This window comes from Helianthus annuus, chromosome 7 (genome assembly GCF_002127325.2).
Source record: "Helianthus annuus cultivar XRQ/B chromosome 7, HanXRQr2.0-SUNRISE, whole genome shotgun sequence".
Taxonomy (NCBI): Eukaryota; Viridiplantae; Streptophyta; class Magnoliopsida; order Asterales; family Asteraceae; genus Helianthus; species Helianthus annuus.
Genome location: NC_035439.2, coordinates 142,948,914 through 142,958,432, shown reverse-complemented (window position 1 = coordinate 142,958,432; position 9,519 = coordinate 142,948,914). Strand labels below are relative to the sequence as shown.

At 38.1% G+C, this 9,519-nt stretch overlaps 1 protein-coding gene and 1 long non-coding RNA gene across 2 annotated transcripts; one reads left to right on the top strand and one right to left on the bottom strand.

Moving 5' to 3' along the window:
* Nucleotides 1-1,188: 1,188 nt before the first annotated feature.
* On the bottom strand, nt 1,189-9,293 carry LOC110868789 (peroxisomal nicotinamide adenine dinucleotide carrier). Its single transcript, XM_022118045.2, has 11 exons — nt 9,109-9,293; nt 8,939-9,016; nt 8,753-8,827; nt 6,471-6,601; nt 4,261-4,315; nt 3,687-3,788; nt 3,072-3,140; nt 2,899-3,003; nt 2,733-2,801; nt 1,690-1,744; nt 1,189-1,619 (listed from the first exon to the last, which is right to left on the bottom strand). The coding sequence occupies exons 1-11, from the start codon at nt 9,187-9,189 to the stop codon at nt 1,426-1,428; spliced, it is 1,014 nt and encodes a 337-aa protein (XP_021973737.1). The 5' UTR covers nt 9,190-9,293; the 3' UTR covers nt 1,189-1,425.
* LOC118480484 lies at nt 1,517-7,194 on the top strand. Its single transcript, XR_004862923.1, has 2 exons — nt 1,517-1,653; nt 5,393-7,194. It is a non-coding gene; the product is annotated as an uncharacterized LOC118480484 (long non-coding RNA).
* Nucleotides 9,294-9,519: the final 226 nt, after the last annotated feature.

The following is a 9,519-nucleotide window of genomic DNA, read 5'->3' as shown; positions in this document are numbered from 1 at the left end:
TGCCGGTGAGATTTGTTGTTTTCGCCGGAAATTTTCGCCAATGATTCGACGGTGATCGGCTCCGCTGCTCGCTCCTCCGCTCGGTTTTACCAGGAAACTATAAATTACGGCGAGATTGTTTCTACTTCAAACACGATTCTAAATCGCCTTCCTCTTGTTTTTCAAATCTGAATCGAGCACGAACGTGTTAATTGTTGCCGGATGACAGAACAGAACTAATATCCACCGTCCGTTCTCTGATTGATGTTTACGTTTTCTGTTTGCAGGGAGGAAGAAGAAAGAGAGAGAAAGAGAGAAAATAGGAACGTAGGATAGAGAGAGAACGAAATTGTAGGGATTTTGATTTACAAAATGAAGACAAAAAGACACAATTGCCCATAGATATTTCAATTCAATCCAAATTAATAAAAATATTTACATTTTGGTCCCTATTGATCTCAACCATTAGATCAAAAGATCTAATGGCTGAGATTCTTTCTTACCTTTCTCACACTTTGGCCCTTTTTTACAGGATCCTAACTCTATATATATATATATATATATATATATATATATATATATATATATATATATAGAAAGTATAATGTACTTCAGGGCTTAACCTACATTAACATACATGACAAAAAATATAACGTGCGTTATTATCATAGAACGTGCGTGATTATAGTCTATGCGTGATTATGTGGTCCCATGCGTGATTATGTGGTCCCATGCGTGATTATACCCCTGATCCAACGGTTACCATTGTCTCCTACGTGATGTATGATAAGGCTTTTTGTATGTTAACCTTACTCTATATATATATATATATATATATATATATATATATATATTGAAAATTCAGTGTTACATTATATATATGCTAAAAAACTGAATTTCAATTTTTTTTATAAAGCCTAACCTGGCGCTGTTTTTTGCTCAAAATGTTCAAAAAACATGTAACTTACATTCCCTAATTTTTTTAGGAAAAAAAAGTTTGTTACATAAGGTTTTCTTGAGTTTTCGTGATTAAACTCATTGACATTTCTTCAAGTAAATATAACTTGAGTAATTCAACCAAAGGATTGAAATCTCCTCCTTCACCACAACCATTGCAGCTACTGCTACCGCCACCGCCGTTGCATTTGACACTACCAAACAGTGATGAACTGTAAATGAAATACCAAATTTTATGAAACCAGACCAAACTGGACAAAAAATCATAAGGATAAGAAACATGAGGCTGCTACAAGATTCTCCTCACAATATCATGACAGTTTAATAGTTTATACATAAATAAACCAACACCTTTCAATGTCTTATACCTTATCCACTAACACAATACACCATATAACTTCAAACATAACAATGATCACTAATTGGTTACTATTTCTTTCAATAAACCCATTTTTCCAAAGCTGCATATACCTATAATTTTGACACAAGTTATGTCGGCTTAGACTTAACGACGTTAGCTGCATCCTTCAGTAGCAACCACCGAGCTCCGTTCACAAGTTCTTCCTTCACCATGAACAAAACCGCTGCCGCAAGAACACTTTGAACGATCTTTGTGCTCATCCCTTTGTAGAAGCCATGGAGACCTTCATAGTGTATCATCTTTAGAATTGCATCCAACGTGCCTATGGGGAAACACGGTTTCAGTAAAGACGTAAAGTAAGTAACGATTATTACAAGGAAAAACGTATGTACCTTTATAATGATGACTTTTGTCTACCCCGACTGCTTGTTTTGCTTGAAGTCTAGACTGCAAAATGCAAATACAGATTTGTGTTGCTGTCTATTCTATTCAACAAACTAAAATGATGATTGAGAGTAAAATGCCATTTTCGTCCCTGAGGTTTGGCCAGTTTTGCGACTTTCGTCCAAATGTTTGTTTTCCGCATCTGGATCCAAAAGTTTAAAATCTTGCCATTTTCATCCGGCTCGTTAACTCCATCTAGGGGTGTAAACAAGCCCAGAGGCTCGAGAGCTACTCGTTATCGGCTCGGTTAAAAGCTCGAACGAGCCGAGCTTTAACGAGCCCGAGCCTAAAATAGAGCTCGTTTAGTTATCGAGTCCGAGCTCGAGCCTGAATTACAAAGCAGCCTAAACGAGCCCAAACAAAAATTTATTTATTTTATATATAATATAATAATAATAATGATGATAACATTGGCGAGCCGAGTTCAAGCCGAGCTTTGGCTCGTTTAAACTTTAAGCGAGCTCGAGCCGAGTTTTTAGCTCATCTGAGGTTGTTCTTAAAATAGCTCAAGCTGAGCTCAAGCTTTGGGTTTTACTCGCGAGCCGAGCTCGAGCTCAAATAAGTAGGCTCGAACCGAGCCGAGCTCGAGCTTCATAAAAACATGACGAGCCGAGCTCGGGCTCGGCCGGCTCGTTTACACCCCTAACTCCATCCATTTTTCTCCGCTAAGTCAGGGGTATTTCCATCTTTTTTGTTAACTTAAAGGGCAATTTAGTCTTTTTCAGGGCTATTCGGTCTTTTTACATAAAGTGAAAAAAGAAAAAACTGCCCTTCAAGTTAACAAAAAAGATGGAAACACCCATGACTTAACGAAGGAAAATGGATGGAGTTAACGAGTTACGAGCCGGGTGAAAATGGCAAGATTTGCAAACCTTTTGGATCTAGATGCGGAAAAACAAACCTTTGGACGAAAGTCGCAAAACTGGTCAAACCTCAGGGACGAAAATGGCATTTTACTCGATAATTTAATACGATACTTCCAAGTAGTTACCTTTACAACTAAAAGAGGATAAGTTACAACTGTAGCCCCAAGTTTTGCCAACGCCCCGAGCAAAAATACCTGAAATATTACGTGTAGACATCGGATATAACTATATAAGTCTAATATTAGATGCTTATCTGAAATTCTCTGGTAACTATATTAGCAAGTGCTTTACCTCTAAAGCGGTTACGCCTTTGTTACTATTTTTGGAAGCACGTCGCTGCTTCAGCTTCTTTAGTAAGGTCTCATACAGCATGAACTGTATGGAAGGATTGCTGACCTGGCAGAAACAAAATGGACAAGAAGTGACGATCCTGCAGCATGGAGCATATATAAATTGACACGTACCATAATCAGTGTCGGGAACACGCCTTTCCAGAATCCCAAGATTCCAGCTTCGTTGAAGACTTCTTGAACCTGCAGAAAACAAATTATTTGATTTACAGCTTCAGTAATTCATCAGATTATATGTAAGTAGAGGTGTACAAAAAAATCGGTTTTAGAACCGAAACCTGGAAAAAACCGAAACCGGTTTTTTTTAACCGGTTTTTTTTATAACCGAACCAGTTTTATAACCGAACCGCCGGTTTGTGACCGGTTACTAATCTTGATCTGAAAAACCGGTTAATAACCGAAAATGGTTTTAAAAAAACGGTTAAAAACCGGTTTTTTTGGAAAAAACCGGTTAAAACCCGGTCCCAACCGGTTACACCGGTTATTGTTTTGGACTTGAAAAACCGGTTATAAAAAAAAAAAAAAACGGTTTTCTTTTTGGGTGAAAAAAACAGGTTCGGTTAATAACCGAAACCGGTTTTTGAAAAAAACTGATTTGTACACCTCTATATGTAAGTCACACACAAGTCACAACCAGGCAGCTATATCATAATTTACATAATGGACACCATAGTATCGATTAACAATTCAGACATAGTTAAATACTAGAATTTAAAGAGGAGCACAAACCGCATTACTAGTTGCGTATGGAGGTGGTTCTACGCCACCGACAATCGCATGTTCTTTAACAATAGACGGAACCTCGTCGGATGGAGATTTCTTTGTGTGGGTCTGCAAAATAAGTAAAATATCAAAACCTAGATGATTTGGAACCCACTTTGAACAGCTAGCAATTACAAGAAAATCCAGAAAACACTGCCTTAGTGCGGTATATTAAAATTTGAGTTAATTACTGTTTTCGTCCCTGTGGTTTGTCAAAAATCACTATTTCAGTCCATTAGTTTAAAAGTTGCGATTTCAGTCCCTGTGGTTTCACTTTCGTAACCATTTCAGTCCACCTCGTAACCATTTCAGTCCCTGTACTTAACAGAATAATGGATTGTAATGGTTACGAAAGTGAAACCACAGGGACTGAATGGTTACGAAAGTGAAACCACAGGGACTGAAATCGCAAATTTTAAACTAATGGACTGAAATAGTGATTTTTGACAAACCACAGGGACGAAAACAGTAATTAACTCTTAAAATTTAGAATTCCACAGTTTATACTTGACAATTAAGAATATGTCACTCGGTCCCTTACCTGCATACGGGTCACAACTACCCATATAGGATTTGTCAGCAGCACATTGACACACCTAAAAAACAAGTCAAGACAACTGCTTACAATCACATACAACTATACAGATCAATATCTCACCAGTTGTATAGATTAATCATCCAAGAAAATATGGATGGAAAAAAATAACAGAATACATGAGGAATTTTTGTTCAAGGTAATATCTTTTTGAGTTAACTGCCATTTTCGTCCCTGTGGTTTGTCCAATTATGCCAGTCCAGACCAAATTTGTACCATTTCCTTCCCTGACAGTCCTGAAACATGTCAGTTCCGTCCAAAAACTTAACGTCTGTTAAAACCTGCCGTTTAATGAAGGGTAAAAACGTCATTTTCCTTTTTTATTTTCTTTTTTTTTTTTCTTAAACCCTATTAATTAATAGGGTTTAAAAGGGATTATAAGAGAATAAAAAAGGAAAATCACGATTGTACCCTTCATTGAACGGTAGGTTTTAACAAACGTCAAGTTTTTTTGGACGGAACTGGCATTTTTCAAGAATGTCAGAGAAGGAAATGTACAAATTTGAAATTTGGCCTGGACTGGCCTAATTGGACAAACCACAGGGACGAAAATGGCAGTTAACTCTTAGAGTAAACTGCAATTTTACACCCTGTGGTTAGGGGTGATTGGCACCCTTACCCCCCCCCCTAAGGAAATAATTGCAATTTTACCCCCCACTGTTTGCTGTTATGTTGCAACCTTACCCCCCGGCCTCAAATTTGTTGACTATAACTTGAAATGACTATAATGCCCTTTCATATTACCCCCTGTGTTTTTGTGCACTCTGTGATATTACCCCCTGCCACCACTGCCACCGCCATTCACCACCACAACCACCACTGCCACCTCCAGCCACCACCACAACTTAATATCCCTTTCATATATAATACCACCACTACTTCCGTCACCGGAAACCTGCAACTTCGGTCATCTTCTCCACCTCCTGCCACCACTGCCACCTCCAGCCACCACCACAACCACCACTGCCACCTCCAGCCAAACCGAAGCTGCTTCATATCACTTTTCTTTTAATAAAATAACAGGACAAAAGCAATTTGCTCTAATTTCTGATCAAAGTGTTAAATGTGACACAATCAGGGGTCCAACCATGTTTAAAGACTCTACCCAAGATAGAGAGACCCAAATCAACTCTACCCATGTGGCAGAAACAGTTGATTGAAATATTAAACGCATAAATATCAGGTTTGATTTCTAAGGTTTCCAGGCGGTGAATAAGGGAGATGACAACTGGGTAATGATGATTCGTGTTAACAATGCGAGTTAATAACTTGCAGAAGTGTTTGATTGAGGGGAGAGGTTGTTGGTGAACAAATTGGTTGAATAAAACGAGTTCATCGTATAAAGCAAGGTCGTTTTGTTGGTTAATTTTACTCATGGAAAGGTGTCGAGAAAATGGGATGATTACAGGGGAATTGAAAAGGGTTTGAAGCAAATTACGAGGTGGTTTTAAAGGAGAAGGATTCATGATTATGTGTTCATCTAGATGGTTTTATTTATTTAAAGCAATTTAATTCATTGCTTATGTCCTGTTATTTTATTAAAAGAAAAGTGATATGAAGCAGCTTCGGTTTGGCTGAAGGTGGCAGTGGTGGTTGTGGTGGTGGCTGGAGGTGGCAGTCGTTGGAGAAGATGACCGGAGTTGCAGGTTTCCGGTGACGGAAGTAGTGGTGGTGTTATATATGAAAGGGATATTAAGTTGTGGTGGTGGCTGGAGGTGGCAGTGGTGGTTGTGGTGGTGAATGGCGGTGGCAGTGGTGGCAGTGGTGGCAGGGGGTAATATCACAGAGTGCACAAAAACACAGGGAGTAATATGAAAGGGCATTATAGTCATTTCAAGTTATAGTCAACAGATTAGTCAACAAATCTGAGGCCGGGGGGTAAGGTTGCAACATAACAGCAAACAGTGGGGGGTAAAATTGCAATTATTTCCTTAGGGGGGTAAGGGTGCCAATCACCCCTAACCACAGGGTGTAAAATTGCAGTTTACTCTAACTCTTATCTTTATTAGTGGGCAAGAATAGAATGGAAGGAAAGTGGGAAACTGGTGTTAACTTGGTTCATAGATGGAAAGCATTTTAAAATACAAGTTCGTCATACGTTTCTTACACTCCAAGCAACACAAATTACAAACTTGATAATAGTACGAAGAGAGTACCCAGACATAGCAGCCACCATGAGTGATGAAAGCATACCGACTGATCCATCTCCAGATCCTTCCTTCTTAAGTTTAAGTGCAGCTGCTTCAGCCTTGCTCCTGAATATTTGATAGAAATAATAGTAAACACCCTGTAGCATACAAATAGGATGATAAGAATCAGGCATTTAGGGACTAAATGTGTCTTCAATCTTTATACTTATAACAAGATTTTAATGAGTTATTTACTCACTTAGTTTACCTACAAGGCTACAAATTTAGTAACTTCAAGGAGATGCATGTGACAGCAAAATCAAGCAGTCACATAGGCGAACAGTGATCATATGGTATACTGTATACATTGCCTAACGTATTTGGTTAATGTTCTTAATCATGTTTAAATTTGAAACAAGTTATCAAATACCCATGTGGGAAGAGCTTATTAGAACCATAAAAGGCTGCACGATGTTTGCTTCTTATGGAGGGGGCGGCCGACCCCCCAAACTTTTTGCTCAGTAGTGGAGAGTATGTAGTTTTCGTATAGAAATTTTTGGGTATATACGTTTTCGACCCCCCGGTTTTATAGAAATTTTTAGGTCCAGTGACTTCCGTCTCCCCGGTCGGAAATCTCAAACTTCGCCACTGCTAATGTATTGTCTTATAAATGTCACATTGACTATACTACCAAGTGTTTCTTGGAATTTAAATTGTAGTTAATGAAAAAAAAAACTACTTGATCAAACTATGATAGAAAGATATACACTCCATCCGTGTCATTGAAGTTGCAATAGTTTCATTTTCACGTGTCGCATGTAAATTCACAAGTTCTCCATATCCAGAAAAAATAAAGCAAAATTTGCTTCACTCATCTTCATTATGAACATTTATGATGAATTATCAATGTAACAAAAAGCTTCATCAAGATCTCTCCCTCTAGCCGATAGTAAAGATGAAAATAATTACATTACACTAATAGTCAACAAGCGTGTGGTGATACAGACTTTAATTAAAGTTGCTATCTTCTAGAAATATTAGAAGTCCCAAAAAGATCACATTATACATTAAGATGGCACGTTTTCCACAGCAATGACCCCACTCGATATCCAAACTTGTTATAACTTCAATACATGATATAGTTTCCTTTTCTCAATGCCCATACCTTTGTTTATTTATTCTTTTTTATTTAGTCGAACCATTAACTCACATAAATCTACACCCTCGTCCACCATGGCCTTCAACCAAGGGAATAAACACCTTTCCTACACACCTTGAGACCGTCATAACTCAGGTTATTCAACATAAATTAGTTGTGACAAAATTTGCAATCAGTTTAGATCCAACTTCACCTCTATATGCTTAATTCTAGCACACCATTGGTAAACATATACAAATCCAAAACCAAATTAATGCCTTTTCATCCGAACAATTGTTAACAGAACAAAACACCATGTTAGGTTTTTATCTATCTCCTCCCAAAATCCAACAACTTCAGCAGAAAGTAACCTAAAGAACATATACTGTACGGGATTCAGTTTTGAATTTAGCTCTTTTAATAAGTAGTTAACGCGGTATTGCAGTAAACTACTGGATATCGGTCAAGGCCTGATATTTGAGATATCGGTTATCACGGTGGGATACCGGTAATTTTAATATCATGCAGAATTTATATACAAGCAAATGAAGCAATTTAACACTAACAATTCAGTATACTCTCCTACCATTAACAAATTAACCTTTTGCAACTTGCAAAACACTAACAATTGTAGCAAGTAGGAACTGACTAACACTTAAAACACTAACATTTAACACTAACAACTAGCAATTAAGACTTAAAACACTAATAGCAGCAATAAGAAGAAAGACAAACGGTAGAAATAAGAAGATATTGTTATCGGGAAAATCGGTGATATATCAATCAGATATAGGTCCAATATCGCCAATATTATCAGTACCGATATTCTGACCGATATTTTGCACCGATATCTCGGTAGGGGATCGATAACCGATATATCACGGATATATCGGGATACTAACTACGTATGTATCGGTACTATGCAATACGATAGTGGTTTGGGACTTTTTGCCGTACCTTACAATACCGACCGAACGTATACGGTGCGGTATTCGGCTTTGAATTTTGCTCAATTTCAATAGAGGTACGGTCTAATTTTGGAACAGTACCGTACCATACCGGCACCAACAGAACATATTATTCCGTTTAGTTTTTTGCTAAACTTTGATGTTCGGTCCGGTCCGGTACCAGTACCGATCACATCCCTAACCTAAACCGAGAGTAAATTCACCTGCGAACAAGCAGTCCCAACCAGTGACGGCGTCAAGCCACCGTATAATCGACTCCATCCTTCTTGCTGAACAACCTAACTCAATCAACACAATCACTCCATTATTATATTATTATTATCAAACAAATTCACACAAACTCAATTCCTAAACCTAATTAAGTCAGAATAAAGCATCCGAATGATCACCTGGTACATCTGTTCAACAGTCCCCGCTTTTTTCTTCTGTTTCTTCGGATCTCTATCGGTTTGTTGACGCGTATTTACCTGCAATTGATTAAACAGTTGACGAATTGAAGCAATAATTGAAGTAATAATTAATAACTGACGGTTTGTTGACGGAGATCAGAATTACTGACGGTTTGGAGAGGATAAGTGATGAGTTGAGCGATGATTCCGCCACCGGCGCCGGCGAGTCCGTTAATTAGGGCGTCGGACATTGCTGTATCTCTATTCTCTCTCTATATCGTCTGTTGAGAGTACCAAAAAAATGGGGGATCTAGAGAGAGAAAGAGTGTAGGAAGAGGGATCGGAAAAGGAAAGAAATTATGTCTGACTTTTTACTCAGTCGTGTTGTGAAGTTGGGTGGGAATGTAGTTTAATTTTGTTAAAACTCAGTCCCTGAAGCTTCTAAACATTGAGTTTGGCCACTTAACTACTTCGTGTCAGGTGATATATCGGTTACAGGTCCCTTGGTAAGATATCGGTGTAAAATATCGGTCAGAATATCGGTACGGATATTATCAGCGATATTGGCCAATAATGGATCG